At 38.1% G+C, this 21778-nt stretch overlaps 1 protein-coding gene across 2 annotated transcripts; it reads left to right on the top strand.

Moving 5' to 3' along the window:
- Positions 1–195: 195 nt before the first annotated feature.
- LOC105216787 (probable Rho GTPase-activating protein CG5521) lies at positions 196–20683 on the top strand. 2 transcript variants are annotated; one of them, XM_011191444.3, is made up of 8 exons: positions 196–835; positions 8540–8650; positions 9539–9556; positions 14240–14411; positions 14501–18809; positions 18881–19878; positions 19946–20115; positions 20197–20683. In XM_011191444.3, exons 1-8 carry the CDS (start codon positions 730–732, stop codon positions 20439–20441), a joined length of 6129 nt encoding a protein of 2042 aa, XP_011189746.1. In that variant the 5' UTR covers positions 196–729; the 3' UTR covers positions 20442–20683. The 2 variants fall into 2 exon arrangements, with proteins under 2 accessions (XP_011189746.1, XP_011189747.1); XM_011191445.3 differs by lacking the exon at positions 9539–9556.
- The last annotated feature ends 1095 nt before the right edge of the window (positions 20684–21778 follow it).

Genomic DNA, 21778 nt, shown 5'->3' with positions numbered 1-21778 from the left:
TAGTTTATTATTTTTTAACAGAAAATATTATAAGGAAATACTAAAAATAAATAGTAGAATGCCACCTTTATACATATTCCTTAAATTAAAAATAATAAATTTTAAATTTATTTAATTAAGAACGTCTAAATTATGCCACTATTGGCCAACACCGAATTGCAACACTGTTCTTTACTCATTTCTTTCACCAGAAACGTCAACAATTTTCTTACTATTCGGTCTAGTTTTACGCTGTAGAAATTTTCGCAACCAATATTTTACAATAAAAAAGTGGTTTTAATTCATAAAAATAACCGAATATTGTAATATAAGTGCTAAAGAATCATATTATATTAAATTGTATTACAAAAATCTAATTTAAAATGCTGAAAAGTTTGTGTGAAAAAATGTGATACGAAGAAAGTCTTAAAGTGGTTAAGAGAAATATGTGAAAATTTTTTGCCAGCAGCAAAAGTGGTAGTGTGGATAAAAATACAACAACAACGACGATATAGCCAAAGCAATTTCTAATATTGTGTGTGGCAAGAAAAGTTAATACGCACCTGTCGATGTGATCACCTTCAACAGCTATACTCCATTGCATGGTGTTCCCTATTGTTACAAGGAATGTGGTGCACTTATTCCCAAAAGAGCACAGTTTTGGTACGTGTGGATAATATTAACCAGTAACTATGACGCGGCAATAACAGTGTGTGTGTTGTAAAAAGTGTTAAACACAGCAGCTACAAAATGTTTACGAAAAAATCTCATGCGGATATTAAAAAGTCGACGGGCAAGTTTCAGGATTGCAAGAAGGATTCAGCTTCCCGATTGCGTCATTTGCGTACAATTCTAGGTATGTGGTAACATATTTCTAATAAATATTATGTATATTACCAGTCAGTTATAAAAAATATTAAAATATTCAGAGGTTTATCTACGAATCAACTTATTATTCTATTTGCGTGGGAGTAAAATACATGCTCTTATTGCACAAATATAGGCAAATGAATGAAAACCACTTTGGCTGCCTACAAGCTGGATTTCCATTCGAATATAAAAAAATCTTATACACTAAGAGGCAGCGGCAATGGCAATGACAATCATGGTCGCTAAAGCAAATGCAACAAAGTCACACAACAACCGCCAGTTAACAACCAACGCTTATTAGCCATTAAATTTGTCTATTACAAGACTCGTGGTTGGCCGCTTAGACATGCACATATAATGATGTGTGTTTGTTTACGTCTTTCTTGTTTGTTGTGGGTTTAACTAATTTTTGCTTTTACTTCCTGCTTTTCCCTTCAGTGTGTCTACGAGTGTACATTTATTGATCAGTTTAAGTTACTAATACGCTAAAATCACAGCTTAATAATAATTTATGCAAATTTATTACGTACATACATATGAATGTATGTTGCAGGTTCTATAAAAATAAATTGACGTACAAACAAACTATAAAAGTTAAATTCAAACATTAGCAAATCTTTCCTCCCTACCACTCTTCTGGCAATGCGCTAAAAACATACAACTTGTATTTGTACGATATATCATAAGTTAATATGTCCATTTGGCAAAAGCAAACGAAATGCGCATACATAGGAAATTGTGTGCCTCTTGCGCCGTACCGGCAATCAGGTATCAAACATCATGGATAAGCGCTCATAGTGCGGTACGCCTTCGTTAGGGAAGTGTGTGTGTATGTGCTTGGCTGGAATAATCGCCCTTGGTTACCCACCGTGGCCAAAACCTCAACGCGGCAATAGATATGCACGAGTGTGCCTGTGTTTGTAAAAGCTTAGTTTTTACATTTTTCTTTAATGTGCTAGCCGTTCATATTATCGGCGTCAATGGCAAACGTGGCTGTCTGCCACTCTGTTGTGCTGTTGTTCTGTATGTCTGTTTGCTAGTTTAAGCATGCTTTTCACGCTTTCTGTATATTTCTTCTCATTTTTTATATTGTTGTGATTTCTTGCCAGAATTCGTTGCGCTGCGGTTCAGGTGCTATTATTGCATACATACATACAGTACATACAGTATATAGGTATATGCTTTGCGACGTTATTCCAATTCCATTTGGTTAACTGTTACTGGTCTTTATGACAGTCAGCTACTTAATTTGTTTTCATTCTTGCTGTTCACCCAGAGCATTGACATGCACCTACATTCAGGCATGTAAAGCTACATAGCATGTATAGCTACATATCTGTATGTATATTTAAGTTATGTACTATTTAAGTTGTAACTGTGATTGCACAATAACTTAAAAAAGTAATTGCAGTAGTGTTTGAACGTATGTAGGCCCCATATCTTTAATGTATTCTGGTTATATGCTTTTGTATATATCTAAATTAAATGTTATACCATTTTCGAAAAATAACATTATATATTTCTTATATTTTGTTATAATTTAGTAACTACATAAAGTTAACACCTCTTTACATAAATATAAGACATATATTCATACATACATACATACACACATTCATAGCAATCTAACGCAATACTAGGTTACAGTGCCACAGGTTGCGGAATGTTGTGTGTGTGTCTAGATAACGCACCGGAAAAATAACAATTTCATTGAAACTTGTAAAAAACAATTTGCTATGCTTTAAATTCACTTGTGTGCGATTGCTTCATGCTCGATAGCTCTATGATAAAACCACAATTTTTTTTATTTCTCTCCACTTTGTATCAAAAGTCTCCATACTAACTAAGAATTCATAAAATTCCAGCCGGTAGATATTCAAATATGAATCATCATTCTTTTTGTACCCTTTGCTTTGGTGTTCATCTTCGTCGTTTATAGTGTGTGTGTGGTTTTTTTTTTGCTGATGACGCACCTGCATCACACCTCTAATTCAATTAATCGAATAATTACATTTCTCTTAGCGGGTTAAATGTTGTAAGATAAAAAATTACAAAAAGTGATTATCATTGAGGCAGATATTTTACTTGTGCATTGTCTTCGTCTGACATATTAGCGGTCAGTTCATATATAATACGCCCTCATTGAGAAGTATTTAGATTATCAACAAGTGTCATTACGTCGAAAAGTATTCTGATAAGATAACCTACTTTGTACGGTTACTAAAATTAATTCGTTATTAGCTCATTCAGTTCAATTAAAAATTTGTTATTATTAGCTAGTGAAAATAATGTCTAAAATATTAATTTTATGATCTTGTTGAAGATGACATCCGAGTGCTCAAACATACAAGTTTTTCGAAATCCGAGCCGACGAGCAAGTGATTTTTTGCTTTCAGTTACGAGCGAAATTCGAGATACGAGTCCGTTTCGGTCAGAGTCAGAGGAGGAGGATATTTTTATGGGAGAGAGTTTGACAGTTCGTGGAAAAAAAAACACCAAGAAAAAGTTGCAACAGAAACATTCTGAGAGGGAGGAAGAAACAAACCTCCTTGGACATAAATATTTTTTTCTAAACGGCCTACAGGTGGAAGCGAGAAAAATGTAGCGAAAAAGGCAAAGACCAGTGAGGATATCTAATTTATTTCTTTACATTCTCTTTTTTGTTTTTGTGTAATAAATATTTGATATTTATAAATACGGTTTTATTATTCAAAACCACGTAACAAAATTAACTGGGTGACATTTTGAAGGTTGGAACGGATTAATGGTGAGGTACTGTATTCGACTTTTTAACAATAGTATTGGTAAATATCTGAGATATCATATGGGGTCATCCCATTTGACGGTGTCTTTAAGGGATTTTTTATATTTTTTTTTTACAACCAGTAAATAGATAGAGCCTTGAGTTTATTATCGTTTATTAACATATATTTCGACAGTATAAATATAAAGTTATATAAGTTTAAATATATCTAAATTAAATTGTTCTCGAGTATCGATCTTCTCCTACGGCCCGATACATTGATTCAATCAATATGACTTAGTCTACCCATCATACTCCTAATATAATAGTTTAACCACATGCATTTACTTCTCTCTCATGTAATCATATACAGTGGAACTTCCATAACTCGAACTTTTGAATTGGCAATAGCGTTTAGAAATCAAATTGCATACAAATTTGTTTCATTTCATACAAATTTCCTTCAATAAATCGCACTTTTCGACCAGCGCATAACACAAAATAAATTTTACTATCGAGGCAGAATTTGAAAAGAGTCCCTCTATATCGTATGGAGGCGAACAAAAAATATGATATTACAATTATAGATTTCACAAATCGTGTAACAAAGGCATGATATACTGACGTCAAGAGTCAAATAATAGCAAAGTGCAACAAACAAAATTACAGAATCAAAGAATTTTAATGTATTTCAATAAAACTATTAGCAAAGTAAATAACTAAAACTGTGGGTAAATCTATATTTTACAGCTTTTTGCAAAATTTATGTTTTAACGAAAATTTCTATAACTCGAAGTTTCTCTAACTCGAAGTTTCTCTAACTCGAAGTTTTTTAGTGGATTATGGTGATTAGAGTTAGAGAAGTTCCAATGTTCCTTGGTTGAGTTTATATTGCATATATCAGCATAGAAGATTTTTCAATAATATTAAGAGAGAAAAGAAAAAACGTTAACTTCGGCTGTACCGAAGCTAATATACCTTTCACAGGTGCATTTCTTTTAGTAACTATGTGTTTAAGCAAATCTAAAGACGTAAGAAAAAGTAAGTAAAAAAAAAGAAAACATTTTACTAATTCTTTTTAGCCGGGTTGTTTGCTAGAAACTTTAAGGATATATAGTTAACCGATCTGAACAATTTCTTCGAGGATTAAGAAGTAATCCATGTCAAAATTCGTGAAGATACCATGTCAAATGCGGAAGTTTTCCATACAAGCCATTAATTCAGATCGTTCGGTTTGTATGGCAGCTATATGCTATAGTGAACCGATTTGAACAATTTTTTCGGAGATTAAATTATTTCAATGAACAATAACTCACACCAAATTTCGTGAAGATATGTAGTAAAATGCCGAAGTTTTCCATACAATCCCTTGTTTCCGATCGTTCAGTTTGTATGGCAGCTATATGATATAATGGTCTGTTATCGGCAGTTCCGACAAATGAGCAGCTTCTTGAAGAGAAAATAACATCTGCAAAATTTCAAAACGATATCTTAAAAACTGAAGGACTAGTTTGTATATATATACAGACAGAGAGACAGACAGACGGACATGGCTAAATCGACTCAGTTCAACATACTGATCATTTATATATATATTTTATAGGGCCTCCGACGCTTCCCTCTGGGTTTTACAAACTTCGTGACAAACTTAATATACCCCGTTCAGGGTATAAATATTGACCTATACATACAGAGCAACCTCTCCTAACGGATACCTCTATTATGCGGACACATCCCTTGAGCGGACATTTTTTTCATGCACTGAGGCCCTATGTTCCACCTAGGAACAACGGGAAAATATATATATATATAAGTTAAATTTTTAGAACAAATGACTTTCTCTTGAGGTGGACAAAAATGGCTTGACGGTGAGTGTCCGTCCAAGAGAGGTTTCACTATATTGAAGTTTATATGATATCAAATATAATTGTAATCTATTAACGGTTGCATCGAATAACGAATATTGAATTCATTGCGACACTTTTTAATATAAAATTTAGAGGCAAATATCTCTTCTTGGGAAATCAAGCTTATTTTAGTCGAAAAAAGTGAACATTTTTTATAGGAAAGAATGCGATTATGTAATTACAGTTATCCGTTAATTTCCCATAATGTAATCTGCCATTGAGAAGACGGTTGAAGATTTACATATTTGATTGAGGAACTCCAAATCGCGGTCATGTCATATAAATTGCCAGAGTATCTAATTCCAGTTGAGCCCGAAATTACGTATTTTTAATTAGAGGTCCGCCTCTTAACTGCTAACTAAAATAGTTAATAGCCAAAGAGAGAGGGAAAGCACGGAGCGTAAAAATAAGAGAGACTGCTATGTAAAATTATATCTGCTGTCAAATGAAAAACACTTGTTAAAAGCATGTGTAAATAAGCGGTATAATCTGCGTTTGCTTTGATTTCGTTTGTTTTAACATTTTTTTTTTATTTTTACAATAATAATGACATAATCATTAAGTAATGAACAAAATGCCATAAAGTGAATTTCCAGCCAATTATAATTGAATTTCTATGAAAAAAAGACACTAGAATAAAATGTTTTGTAATTAGATTTCATCTTCGAAACTTAACGAGTATAAATATTCAACTGACAACTGGTTCTGGAGTTACATATGTATGCCATTTTAGGTGACGCAAATTTTGGGTATTTATAAAAACTGAATATAACACTAGTTTTCATGATAACAAATGGCTTTATGGCTGTTATCCAGTCTCTGCGCCAAGGGAAGCAACCTTAGAATGACGATGAACCCTATCCTCTTAAATGCAAATCATCACGAAAGCTCTATAGCATATACGAAAACTCTTAAAGATCGTGCCGTGCGTGCTGACAATCTTTTTTTTCATATATTTCTTTATTTATTGAATCTGCTCTTTGCAGCCTAACAATAAGTTATAAAATCTTAATTCTAATTAAAACTAGACAAGCTCAACCAATTGATTGAGTTGTTTTGGTGAACGGTTGCTCCACAGTGTGCTGGCATATCTCTTCTTTTTAGACGTGATTGATTACAAGAATGTAATAAAGCATTAGCCAATGGGTTTGGGTGATCGCGGAGTTTGGACAAATATTTATTTCTGCTGTTCTCTACTTCTTTCTTTACCATGAGAATACCAAGATCTTTATGGATATTTTCATTACGCATGTACCATGGTGAGCACGTGATTGTTCTAAGCATTTTTGATTGGAATCTCTGAATTATATCGATATTGGTTGCACAGGTCGTACCCCACAGTTAAATGCCGTACATCCAAATCGGTTTTATGATCGCGTTATATAACAGAACTTTGTTGTCTAGGCTTAGTTTTGATTGTTTGTTTAGAAGCCAATTTAAATTTGCAGCTCTTATCTTCATGCAGATTATTTTGCTCGATATGTGTTTTCTCCACGTGAGCCTTCTATCCAAGTGAATACCAAGATATGTTACTTCAGTCGCTTGGGGTAATAAAATATTGTTCATTTTAACTGCCGGACACGTTTTTGGTCTTAAAGAAAATGTAACATGCTTGCACTTCTGTTCATTTACATTCATTTACATTTATACGCCAGTTTGCTAGCCATTCTTCGACAAAAATCAAATGCTCTCCTAATACTTTTGATGCTATAATTGGGCATTTGTTTCGGCTCACTAAAGCGTGCTGACAATCTAATCACACAAATCATTGAAAAGAATAGAAAATTTGCTAGAATAGAGTTTCGAATTTCTCAACCTTCCCACGACAGTCGGAAGAGAAGTCTACGTAACGAGAACGTATTTCTATCCAGCCAAGGACTGTGAAATCTGTAGCATTCCTCAAAGTAATTTGATGATTTTTTATACCACTACAACAATAACAACCTCATCCTAGAAACTTATATCCCTTATCAGACTTTAAATTAATAAGGTATGTTTTAGAATTTTTGAAGTTGCGTTATATTTGAATTTTCTTTGAGTTACATTACATATAAGAGTGCATACATACATACCGTGACTCAACTAATTGATCACGATTTTATATAAAATGTGAAAACTCACTTCTATTTAGGGTTTTTCTTTGATTTTTTTTTTAATTTTTTCAATTAATATATTTATTTACGTTGTTATTAATAAAAGACAACAAAAATTAATTGTTTACACACCATATTTACTAACAATATAGGATAATTGCGGTTGATCAATTAGTTGACCTTTGAACCAAAATGGTTTTATTATTTGTTGTGACCACCTTTGACATTTAAAACAGCTTGGGGCTTCCTTGGTATGCTCTCGACAAGATCTTCGCATGGATCTGGAGCTATATAATGCCACGAATCTTTCATAGAGCTTTAAAATGTTCTTTCTTTGAGCTTGAATTTTTTCCTCTTTTTCGTCTATGTTTTGGGGTAGATTTGATATTTTGTGAAATGTAAAGTTTTTGTGTAATTTTTCGATAAGGATACCTAAGTCGTACTAATTGCTTTGTTTCTTCAAAATAATTTTACGGGTACCTGGATATTGGGTATATCCATAAGAAAATCCGAAACCAGGAGGTAATTACGAATTATTAACAACTAGCACTCGGATTTTTTGTATTACAACTTTTATTTACCAAATACAATACATAAATTTTAATTAAGGATGATTAACTTTAGTTCTTTAGTTTTTAGTTTTAATTTCAAAAAAATTACGAACGAAACGTGAAATATCGCATACGTCAACTAATTGATCAAATGTCTATTTTGTAAAAAAAACTCTTCTGCCATCAGAATAACGAATCTTTTTCAACTTAATTGCTTCGATCCACTTAGTATTTAGTATAGAAATTTGTGGCATATAAACGTGATCGATTAGTTGAGTCACTGTATAAGTATAAGTCCAATTTAACCATTATATGTGAATATTATATGTGTAAATATTCTGAAAAGCAATTAAATACTCAGAAATCATTAACCTTATCTTTTTCTTCGCATTCCAGACAATGTTGACCAAGAAGAGGCAAAATCATTATTCGAAACGAACTATAGTCACGTTTATTTTATACTCTACGACACCTTCATACAAGCGGAGGCGAACTTAAAGCAAAAAGGTAAATTTATGAAAATCAATTTGTAATCATATTTGCATTAAAATAGTTTGTAATTAATTTTATGGTTTCGGTAAAAAAATATTTAACGGCAAAAGCCAAGGTATCGAATTGGCAGTGTGTTTGCTTCAAAAGTTCTACGTTAATTTTTATTTATTAACTATATTTTAATTTATTGAGCAACGAACACTTATTTATGCGAAGTGAATTTCTGTAAATTGTATTTCAAAGCGTCTAAATGTTGTGGCTAGCAGCGATTAACTTAATTTATTTATTATTTATTTATTTGTTTGTTTGAGTTTGCGTTTTTATTACCCTTTACTACTTTGTACCCCACGCATTGTCGTGCAACTAAAAAATAAAACAAAACAAAAGAAATATGCAAATAAAATTTGAAAATGAAAAAAAAGCAAATAAATTTGTGTAAAAAAAAACAACAAAAAGCAAGGCGCACAAAAGATTGTTTACAAATGAAGAAAAAATGAAGCACAGAGTGCAAAAAGTACAAAACAACAACAATAAGCACACACACACACACACACACACTTACATACATACATGTTTAGAAATATCATGTGAAAATCACACCTGTATGGTTGCTCTTGAAAGTGTTTAGTTATGTGTATAAATGTATGTATGTATGTGTGTGTTTGTTTGCGTTCGCGTTTGCAATTGTGCTTCTTCCAAGCGTATAGTTAAATACATAATTGTGTGTGTTTTGCTTTTATTCGAAACTCTATTATTCTACATAATCGAAATGTTTTCTTTGTTTCTCAATTTGATTCTCTTTCTTCTCCCCAACACCAATCACCATTATTTCCGCTATGTATTCGAATTTAACACCCACACACACACACTCAAATTCAAATAAATATCAAAACAATATGGCAGAACTTCCGTTTCATATTGGTAAGTTTGTGGTTAATTTTACGCAGTTTTCACTGCGGCTTTTCACTCATCTCAATTCTCATCCAGTTTACACGTATTTGATTTCTGCACTCATGCACATTTAAAAGCAAAAATTGTGTTTGTCCGTACAAAAATCCATTAAGTGCATTTAGTTGCAGTAAAAGTTTCACATTTAGTTGCATTTTTAAGAACGCTTTTAGTTTTCGAGCCATCATGTAGCACTGCTTTTTCTTGAAAACTTTGCTGAGAGTTTAAGAAATGTTTCTCAATTACATATATGAAGAACTCATATCTTCATAGTAATTATTGCTTATTTTACTTTCTTTATATTTTTTATTCATTCTTAATCGGTTGCCACAAATTTTACTCAAATTTAACCGTAATTTCTTTAAGGCAGTAGTCTGCTTTAGAAGCGGAAAAAAGCGTTTTTTAGCAATTTTTTTTAAGGGAAGGGAATGATTGCGGTAAACGGAATTTTAAGACGATAGTGTACTATATGTATTTAAGGCTTAAAAAACAATATTTATTATTAAAAAATATTGAAATTTTTTCAAAGTTGTAAGTATTTTTCTGGAGCGCCTGGAGTCTGCACTTGTAAATCGGTGCCGGTGATGGAGGTCGTACGATGCATCTGAAACACTCGAACCAAATTTTTTTTTAATTTTTATAAGTTTCTTTTCTTTATGAACTAAACAAATACCGAAGAAGTTATAAAATTCCAAATTTTTTCGAAGTTTGAAAAAAAAATTCACTTTTTTAAGAAAAAAAATTGACTTTAAGTTGCAAAACAAGTAGTTTAAATAATACTTTTGTCCAACTTCAACTACTTTTGTCTAGTTCAAATAGAAGATAATTTAATACTGAAGCTAAATCACTTTGGTTTTTTTCGATCGGTCATATATTATATTTGCTATCGCCGGCACCGTTTTCTAACACTTGTGAAAATGAAAACCCGAGAAAAAGCGCTTTAAAGTTTTCAGTATCGATTCGCACCTGCTCGACGCTCGGCCACTAAAACTGCTCTAGCTTCGAAAATATGTCGAATTGACCTCTGGAATTTTAAAGACATATTCTTGGATAGTTTTGGAAGAGATTTAAAACAAAACAAAAAAATCCATTTTTTGAAGCCTATAAAGCAGACTACTGCCTTAAAGAAACCCTAAGCCAAAATTCTTGTTTCATTACTGGACAATTTGGTCTTTGAACGTATTATATGAATTGTTCACCTCAAATATGACAAAGATTAAATTAAGAGTTGAGGGACGCACTGCGACCTAAGGTTTGTTGCGCCCTTTCCTGTTATCACGAAATACAATCCAACCCCGTCGCGCAAAGAAAAATTAATAGTGTTACAGGGCTGATGGACGCGATACCGTCTCTTTGGGGATATAGAGCCCCCATTACTTGATTCCTTTTCCTCGCAATCGTTGGACAGTCATGAACTACATAGATGCTTAGGAGCCTCCGCTACTAGATCACAGAATCGGCACTGATCGGTCGAGCAGATTCCTAGTTTGTTCAGTCTGTTTGTTCAGTCCTTAGTCTGCAGTGGTCAGTGTAAAGTCCCACTAGTTATCTCTGTATGCTTCTTGGGAGCGCTATTAGTAGTTTAATCTTTTCCGGTTGTACACCCCGGGAAACAGTTTGGAGTGGCGAAGTCCCTGCAATTGCTGCCAGCAGCGGTTCCTACTTGCCCATTCGTCTTCTAGTAGACGATTTCTGAGAACATGTCAACCAACTGCAATGAAGGGCCCCGGCCTAGCAGCTGCGCCCTTTTTTAGGCAGTTGGTTCGCAAGTCCGTTGCCTTGTATATATTTGTTGGAGTCCAGTACCAACCCCGAATCCATTTCAAAAGATTATCAGCTTGAAAGATGCTGGGAAATTGTCCCATGGGCACAAGCTTGAGGCGTGGTCTTGTTACCATTGCTGGGTAATTCTGTTTATAAATTCCTTGAGAGAAGAATGATTCCATTCCCTCTTAATGCTCAGAGCTATTCTGAATCGTTTCTCAAAGTGTACCTTTTTGTGATATCGGAAGGAGAGTCATCGGAAGTTTTTCCCCAACGATCCCCAATTATCAGGCGGTTATCATCCTGCTGTTTCCTAGTCCTGGTCTCGTCAGGGCCAAAAAAGACTTATTGACCAAGGTGCGACACGTGCGTGATGCATACACAAGCCAATCGCTGAAATTTGGTCAACTGTTTCAGTATTGTTGCCAGCGAGTTCCTTGATACTCAAGTCACCGCTTCTTCTCCCTCCGTTTTGAATCCAGTAGTAATCCAAGATATTTTATTTCCTCCGAACTAGCTACCGTTTCGCCGTTAAGAGTGATGGTACCCAGGGCTGGAAGCGCTCTTCTTCTTGTGAAGGGGATGACGCCAGTTTTCGACGGGTAAACATATGACTAAAGTACCTTACTCTATCAGCTTTTAATGCGATTAAGTGTGAAGTAGGCTGCAAAAAAATTCTATAAGATCAGCTGTTGCCATCAAGCAAAATTACTGAGTGAATGACACAGTATATTACACTAAAATAATTCGTGGTAAAGGTCCCATCTCGCTGTCGCTGTTACATAGTTAGGCAGTTCCATTATTATTTTCTGAAAAACAATTTGTTGTTTTACGTGAAGTATTGATATTGTGATCTTCCGACTTTTAGTAGTTTAATGATCAACTTATCATATTCATCCCACATTAGAAAAAATCTAGTCATAATTAAAGCATGTTTATTAGAAGTGGTTTTAGGTTTTTTGAAAAATAATATACTTTTTGTAAATAACCTGACGATAATGGTAATCTGTTGAAAGCTTACCTGATGAGTGTTTAAGCTATTTACTTAAAAATATGATCCTTTCATGCACACATTCATGCGTATTTAACCTGACTACTAACTACTACTCAAATCTTCATATATGCTTTTCATATCTAATGCTTATTACTTACAAACGCTGAGCCCTTTTTTTAACTAATTTTCACCAATAACGGGGTTTTCAAAAGGGACGCTACAAAAGTAGACCAATAGGGTTAGCCAACGACGCAATATTTTTCCCGCTCTTTTGACATTTGTCATTAGTAAGGTTTGTCAGTTTATCATGGAAAGATATACGATCCAACAACGAACCAAATTTACTATCTAACTTCGGAGTCAGTGTTTTCAACTTTAAGACACCGTCCGTCTACCTCATGGTCGCTTTCGTCTTGTCAGATCAACAATTGAGCGTCTAGTGGAAAAATTTGAATCTATAGGAACAGTAAAAAATGTTTCCGTGGCACTGAGACAAAGAAGTGCCAAAAGAAGTGTCGTGAATATTGCTGCCGCTTTCGCATCACTTGAGGAAGACCCAAATCAGTCACTCACACGTCGTTTTCAAGCGTTGTGCATCTCTGTGACGTCGTTGTGGCGAATTTTGTGAAAAGTTTTTGGCCTACAGCCTTAAAGTATCATATTCACGCAATATTTGAAGCCGTTTGATCACCAGAATCGTCGAATATTCGTGAATTGAGTTGACCAACAACTTGAAAAAGATCCAGATTCTCATCGAATAATCATCTTCAGCGATGAGGCTAATTTATGGCTGAATGGCTTCGACAATAAGCAAAATATGCATTATTGCTCAGGCAGCAATCCAAATGTACTCCATGAGTCATCATTGCATCCCGAAAAATTACGGTTTGGTGCGGTTTATGGCTATGGTCTATGCCGAACGAATATACGAATATCGAACGTGAAAATGCAGCAGTATCGGCCGATTTATGCTTGAAAACCGTCGAAACCGAAAACTTTCACAGGAATAAAAAAACTTTTGTACCGCTCCTATTGAAAACCCTTTACATATAGTAACTAACGTTGAATTGCATGATTTATATTGGGATGTCTTAGTTTTTAGTCAATTGTACCATAAAAAGCTTATCTTGAAAAAGGAGTTCAAATGCAATTTTTTGAAAGCTAATGTTCATACGCTGTCTGTAATAATAGAGGTTTATGGCCGAATATATATTGCCATTTTACAGTGATGGTTCGGTCATCATAATTTTGGTGTACACTCACGGATTGGTTTACACTTTCTAATCAAATATTCATCGAAATATTTATGCAAAATAATATAAGCCTCTCTTTATCAATGAGATCTAATATTGTGTTCGGTTCAATGTGCATTAATTAATAGTAATGTAAGAACTAACTAAATTGACTTGAATGAGTTTTTAATTGACCTATTGCTGGGCCATTCGGCTAACTCCTTTTGACTTTATGTTGCACATATTTCATTAATATATCGCTTTGGTTAACTTTTATAGTAACAATAAATAAAATGTTAGCGCTCTTACCATAGCTTATAGATTTCTTTAAATTATTAGAGCCGAATTGTCGTTGAAGCAATGTTGAATATTTAAAATGTTTTATCGCATCTTCACTCATTTCAATCATCTCATCAAGTCACACGCAAAAAAGTTCGAATTTAGTTCGTGTCACTTGTCACTTTACACAAGCTTGGTAATACAGTGTTCACCATAAGTATTCGTATAACATGTCCATGTACATATATATGTGTTGTTGTTGCTTGTTATAAGTGTTTCTCGTTTCATTGTTTGGCTTCTAAGTTACTTATTTACGCTTACTATCTACACTCTCTATGCAATTTCGTCGTACTAATCGATAATATTTACACAAACTCTGTGATTCAGTACACAAAGCACATCGCGAAGAATTGGACGGTACGCTATGGCTGCTCGAGAAGATACTGTGTTGGCTGCCGGAGTTGCTGGCGCGGCGCTGGCAATGCCACTCACTCAGTCGCATCATGGCCAAATTGCTGCATTTGGGGAATTCGCCGAAGCTGCGTCGCGAAGGCGTGCGGTATGTCAACATGCTTGCAACTTAACTACACATATATGTATATATATATTTTCTTGTGCACTAATCTGCATATTTTTGCCTTACGACAGCTATTTCCTCTTGTGGTACCAGGCGCTGGGTGAAAATGCACCCTCCTACGTTCATTCCATGTACGCCGATCTGATTCCGGGTTTGATAGTGCCGCAGAAAGGCATTGTCGGGCCGGATGTTGAGTTCAATGCGACTGATTTTCTCAATCATCCGAATATGAAAGTCGACGGCGGTACTACTTCGGTTTTCCACGATACCTTCTCGCATCCGGTGCAGAATTCCGAAATTGTGGCGTTGCTGCCGCCCTCCTCGAATGAGAAATCCGCACCGCCGGATCCACGTGATGGCTTGGAGATACTACTAAACAGTATGTTGCAGACTGTCGCTTGTTTGCGCTGGCGCGACAGTCGCTCACAAAAGGATCACAAGGCGTTTGCGTTCTTGTTGCAGCGCTTCAAGGACGTTTTCCTGCCCGTCTTCTGTCCGAACTTCGATTTCAGCATGTCCGTATACGAACCCCGTCTCGAATTGCCCACAATGCGTTCAGTTAACAAGAAGGAGGAAGTGATGTCCTCCTGCGTGGTGGTGCTGATCAATTGGATCTCGCACTTCACGCATGAGCGTACCATGAATCACCGGCTCGATAATATGCACATCAACGAAGGGCATCGCTTGCGCGCCTACCAACAGAGCTTGATTGTGCGCGATGTGCTGTATGCGACGCGCGAAAATATAAATTTCGTACACGAAGTCTATCGGCAAGCGTTTCTGCTGAACTTCACAACTAAATCGCAAATCGATGCGATACGCACGGCAATTGCAGTTTACCGCGACTGGATGACGGGCACTACACCACCACAATTCCTACTTGAACCGGACGACAATAGTAATGGCAATGCGGCGTTGCCGAACAATAGCTCGGCTGGCAGCACGCCGCGCAGTCAGCGCTTGCGCACACCTTCCTACGTTGGTGCTATGAGCAAGGAGAATGTAGCGGTGCGCGCTGGCCTACAAAATGTGCTACAGATTTTCGTCACAAATGCGGCTAACGTGTTTCTGGTCAACACCAGTCATTTGAATATTTTTTTCCCTACCAAATCGCGCGATTACCGCTCAACGCCGCTGCACGAGCAGACGGAGGTGTGCAAGAAAGTCCTGAATGTCTACCGCACGATGGTGATGAACACGCGCATGGAGCCGAAGACGTGGGAGCAACTGTTGTTGGTCTTGTTGCAAGTGACTTCGATTGTGCTGCATCAGAATCCGGCCGTCTCGAAGAGTACCAGTCTGGGCGGCATACTGGGTCAAGCGATTTTCCAAACGCTTATTGTTACATGGATACGTGCGCATACCAATGTGCCGGTGAATGCGCAACTATGGGAGAAATTCCTCGCTGTGCTCGCTTCGCTAACGTATCGCGACGAACTGATCATCGAATGGGACAAAACCATACAAACGCTGACGCGCGTCTTCTCGCGTTATGTGTATGCGCTGAATCTGCAAGATCTGCCGTTGGATCGGCTGGCCGAAAGCAAGGGTAAGCGCCGACGTATTGGTAGCGTGTGGCAGCAATCGGGTGGCTCTGCTATGAGTGTGTTGAAGGAAAGTCGTGATCGCGATAGCGCAGCCGATCGCGAACGTGAATCGAATAGCAGTCGCTCAGATGAGCACTCAAATGCGGGCGTTGGTGGGCAATTGCACTCTCATCAACATTCGCTAAGCGGCGGCGGACATGGCATGCATGCGCATGGCGGTGCCACATTGCGTTCAGGTCATGCCGCCACCATACTTACGCCGCTGCTTAGTCGCAGCTATAGTGAAGGTAGTTTGGCATCGGTGGCGCGCAACTCACGCATGCGCAGCCGTCGACATCGTAATATGCAAAAGAACACAGTGCCACCAGCACTGCCGACGAACGTCGAGCATTCGTTGAGCGCGTTGCTGTCACAACAATCGACAACGGAGTTATCGCTCAGCTCGGAAACGTTGAACGCGCGTCGCTTTGGAGGTGGCGCCAACACACATGCCTTGCAGCAACACAACGATATGCGGCGCGCCATGTCACTCGATTCGGTAGCGAATTTCGGTGCGCGCCAACGGGGACGCAAACGTCGTCAACGGAGCTCAACACATGGCGATGACGATGAGGATGTGCTTGATGGCGAGGACAATGATAGTGGGGCAGATTCGCGTAGCCCATCGCCAACGGCAAGCAGCGGCATTGAGGGCAGCTCTATCAAGGATGCACAAATACAGATGGATGTGCTAGCGGTGGATAGCGGCAGCTTGGAAGAAGGTAGTTCTGGCAGTTTTCTCGGCTCAGAACGGCGCTCGATCATACTGGGTGGTGTGGCTACTGGTTGGCTGCCCGACTCAACAGCTATCATGTGGAAACGCATGTTGGGCGCGCTCGGCGATGTGAATCGCATACCGAAGGCGGAGTTGCATGCTCAGGTTTTCAAACATCTACTTGACATGACCACCAATTTAATAAGAATCAAGCAGAATCAGGGCATTTCCACTGACAACCAAAGCACACCGCCACCACCTACACTCGTGCCGCCCATCGGTATAGTGGCGCCTTGGTGCTACGGCGCACTGGAGTTGGATAAATCATTCAAAAAGGGCAAACTTTTGGCGCTGCAGCTACTCTGCTCGCTAGCCGTGCACGGCGCTGTGTCCGGCATGCAACATTTGCCACTCTTCTATCACTCGCTACATAAATTACTCACCGGTGAGGATCGCGATTTGATTTATGCAATTCTAAAACACGTCGAGGGACCGCGTTTCTTGAGTCTACTGCTGCCTGGTCACACGCTGCTGCTGCTAGATATAGTCCACGCCTCGGCGATACTACTCACCTCGCTGGAAGCGAATCGCAACACACCGCGCGCCGAGGTGGCCGCCTTGCTCGGTTCGCTGCTCTGTTACCCCTCAACGCTCATACCGCGTCCAGTATTGCAACCGTCGCCACAAATATTCGAACTCATGGAGTGCCCCGATCTGCAAGACCACATACTAAACATCGTATTGCGTTGTGCGCGCCGCGAACCATCCGCCAAAGCGCGTTGCATCGCGCTCTCTCAGCTCGGTCAGTGGATTTTGTTGAAGCTATCACATCCATTACAGTCAAACAGCCGCTCCCGTGGCTACTTTCAGCAAGCAATACCACACCCGCCCGGCGTGCAACCGCGTGACATGCACCATAACGCGCAGTTTAATCCGCGCATACGCGAGGCGCTGCAAGTGCTACTGCAAGCTTTGCAGTTCAAGCATCGCACCATTGCGATTGTGGCGGTTGACGCATTGAAGCTGTGCGCGGAACGCGGTCGTGAGCTCGCGTCAATTGAGCGCATGCCGCAATTAATTATCACGGCGATATGTAAGGCACTCGAAATACAGAATGTTACGAATCCAAAAGATTCCGACAAGATTGTATTGACTTCGCTTATGCTTTGCCTTGGTGAGTATTGCATGTCCTTCCCGGCATCACTGATGTTGGCGCCGCTTAATGAACGCGGCGAAACTTTGGTTTTGTTGGTGTTGCGCGTGCTAATGCAAATCGCTTCGGGAGCACCCAGACACGAGCGCGTCAAATTGACCGCCGACGACGACTTCGATACGCACATCTCCAGCGATGATCTACAGTTGGACGGCAAGCTGCCTGAGGCGAACTACCAAACCTCAGAGACCATACAGGCGTGCATCAGCGCGATAAAGATGTGCGCCAAGGCCATAGCCATGCATTTGGTTACACACTTGGGACACTTCCCCATGGGCATTGGCGCCTCCAGACTCAGCTCGATGGTGGAGGAGCAAGATGATGTCGCTGCGAATGCCGGTTTGGGCGCACAGAGCGTTGGCGCTGATGCGCGCCGCGATTCCGTCGAGTTGCCTTCAGTGTTGCATGCGCAGAATATGCAGCTCTTCATGCTGAGTTCGGGTTTGGTGGCGAGCTTTATTGAACTACCTGCGCTAAAGTTGCCCGGAGGTGGCGCGACGGCCGGTCTGATAACCGCTGAGAAACAAGTGCGCGTGTTGTTGCGCGATTTGAATGGCAAAGCCTGTTGGGATGCATCGATATTGTACAGTGAACCGCGTAAAAGCATCAAAAACGCAGCAAGTGAAAGCACAACTTCGGCGCATGCGTTTAGTGGCAGCGCAGCTGTGGAGCGCATGGGCGATAGCATGCAGCGCAGTTTCAACACAACACCACAGCATCGAAATATGTCGCAGCCAATGGACTCGCTGATATCGTCTATGATTGGACTGGATGTGCTGCCGCCACGGCATACACTCCGACATCGCCCGGCGGGTGAGCTGCCGCTTGCTAAGGACTTGGCGCCCGATCTCGATCAATTAGATGATGTGAGTAGAAAAATATATCTAAAATATACAGTAAATATAATAATTAATAATATTTTTTGTCTTTCTTTTAGCTACTGGCCTACATCGGTCACACGAGTCCTGAATGCTTAACGAATCCTTTGGCGCAGCTCAATACGCCTGGTCCCAGTCCGCTGGGCAGCAGTCTGGAGGCGCAAACCATTTCGATTATACTCAATCAGCGCGCGCTCGAACAGGAATATGTCTCAAATTTAAATCAGCAAGCTTTGCAAAACAACACCAACACCGCAGCGCAGCTACTACACGATCAGCATTCAATGCATTCGGTCGAACAGGCATCACACGCTTCATTCGAATCATACAATACGACCAGTCTAACGGGACGCACGGAAATTCCCTTTCAGTATTGTCGCCTACTCTTCTCGCACCTCGGCATGGCCGGTTGGGAGCGTCGTTCGCGCACACACCTACTACAACGCACAGAAAAGCTTTTGCGCGAACTGCGCAATGTGGACCAACAGCGCTGTCGAGAGACACACAAAATGGCGGTGATTTATGTGGCCTCCGGCCAGGAGGATAAGAGCAGCATACTGAACAATGCAAGCGGTAGCAGCACCTATGAAATGTTCGTCTCAGCGCTGGGCTGGGAAATCGATTTGGAGACACACAATGGCTTCCTCGGCGGTTTGCCACGACAGGGTTGCGGCGCGACGGCGCCCTACTATGCCACACCATTTTTGGAGGTGATATACCATGTGGCCACGCGCATGCCTTCCGATTCGCCGGAGAATTTGCTGCTAAAGACGCGCCATCTGGGCAACGACGAGGTGCACATTGTGTGGAGCGAACATTATCGCGATTATCGACGCGACATTTTGCCGACAGAGTTCTGTGATGTGTTGATTGTGGTGTATCCGCTGAAGAATGGGCTCTTCCGTGTGACGGTGAATCGGAAGCCAGAGGTGCCTTGGTTCGGCCCGTTGGCCAATGAGAGTATTGTGAGTGGTGCATGCCTGGCGACGCTGATACGCGCAACAGCAATCAATGCGAGCCGCGCCAAACGCGCAGCCATGCCGCTCTTCCAGCAATAGTGAGTGCTTTGAAATATTAAGCAGCGCAGTAACCTTTATTGAATATCTATTTTCTGTCTCTTTTAGTTATGAGGAACGCAATCGTTCTTTGGAGAGCGTCTCATCGCGTTACAAGGAGAGCACCACCTTTGAAGATTTCGCCAATCGCATCTACAATCCAATGCCGTTGCGTGATACCGGCGCAGCAGCGCCACTAGCCGCTGCCTTAATCGACCACCATCGCTCCTCAATTAAGGGTGAGCGTTTAACCTTTAATATTTATTTATTTTTATTTTATTTGAATTTCTCTTAATCGCTTTCCTTTTTGCTCTCAACAGGTTGGGTGCAGGCTTCCATCGATTCCAATACAAGAGAGTTAATGCACTCGGGACTAGCGCCTTCCGCCTCGGCCACCACTACCGCTGCCATGGAAGCGGCCACGAACAGCTCATCATCGCCGCGCGGCGCACGCAAATTGGGCGCGCCCTTTAAAGGCGTGAACGTGCCAAAGAAGAACTCTTTGCAGTCAAGCAGCAACACGCCACCGGAGAGTCCCACTTTACCGCTGCGGCGCTTCAAATAATATAAAATAAATTACAATTAATGAAGAGTAATACTAGAAAAACTGTTGAAAAGCCAGTCAAAAGAATGTGCGTAGCTGAAGCCAGTTTGTTTGATTTCATTTCAAATGTGCAAAATATAATTCATTCCCTTGTGGTTTTTAGTTGAAACATGTTTGGAATGCGTTAAGTTTGAATATGTTTTATGTAATTAAATATTATTATACTAAATGTGTAGCATTTAATTCTCAATTATATACACTTACACTTCCAATTTTAGTCGCAAACTATTTAAAAACACAGTGAAAAGTATTTCTATTGCAACTTAACTATGTTCTCTAACTCACTCATTCTCTCTAATTACTATTAGTTTTACATGCATATATATTTATGTTAAACAAAGAGAAAACTATTTTTAAGTTAAACTAATGTTTTATTAACTTTTAAACTTGTGTGTTGTATTATATTATTATATTTAAAGGCATACATGGCGTGCTATGTATTTGTATAGCACTTTTATTAACTTCATAGGCAATAATTATTTCAAATAATAATTGATTGAATGCTAAAAATTTCGGTTCCACATATTGTGTTTTTATTTGAAAATTATTATTAATTAATTTACGGATTTTTTGTTCTTATTTATTCAATTGTAAAAAAAAAATAATTTTTTAATTTTACGAATTGTATTTTTATTTTATTTAACTTTTTCAAAAAAAAAAAAAATATTTTTTTTTGTATTACTTGATTTTTTTTGTAATTAAAATATATTTATATTAGATTATATAGTGTTTCTTAACAAGTTTATTTTTTTAAATTATTTTTTATTTATTTATATTTTTCCGTTCTTCGAATTGCTATACATTTTTATTTTATTTTTTTTATCTGTCTTTTTTTCCTTCAATAATAAGAGTTTTCAATTAATTCATGTATTTACAAACATTTTTAATATTTTCTATTATTTCATTCTCAATATTTTTGGTTTTTAGCAATAATTTTTTTTTGTTTTTTTATATTATTTTTCTGTATTCTTAATTTTTTATTTGGTTTTTTACTTCTTTATTTTTATATACATATTTATATTAATTTTATTAATTGTTTATATTTTTATTTCATTTTTATTGTTTATATTAAATAAATAACAAATAAATATAAAAAAATTAAGTTTAATTTGATTAGTTTTCTATTTTTATTGTAATGTAAATATTTTTTTTGTTTCTTTGTTTACTTTTATTATTTTGTAATTATGTTTTTTTTATTTTTTATTATTAAGCAATTGTGTGGGAGTAAAATATTAATAAAACAAAACAATTATAATTTATTATAATTTTATATGTAAAAAATATTTATTTAATTTAAA

This window comes from Zeugodacus cucurbitae, chromosome 2 (assembly GCF_028554725.1).
Source record: "Zeugodacus cucurbitae isolate PBARC_wt_2022May chromosome 2, idZeuCucr1.2, whole genome shotgun sequence".
Lineage (NCBI taxonomy): Eukaryota > Metazoa > Arthropoda > Insecta > Diptera > Tephritidae > Zeugodacus > Zeugodacus cucurbitae.
This window is presented reverse-complemented; position numbering and strand designations above follow the sequence as displayed.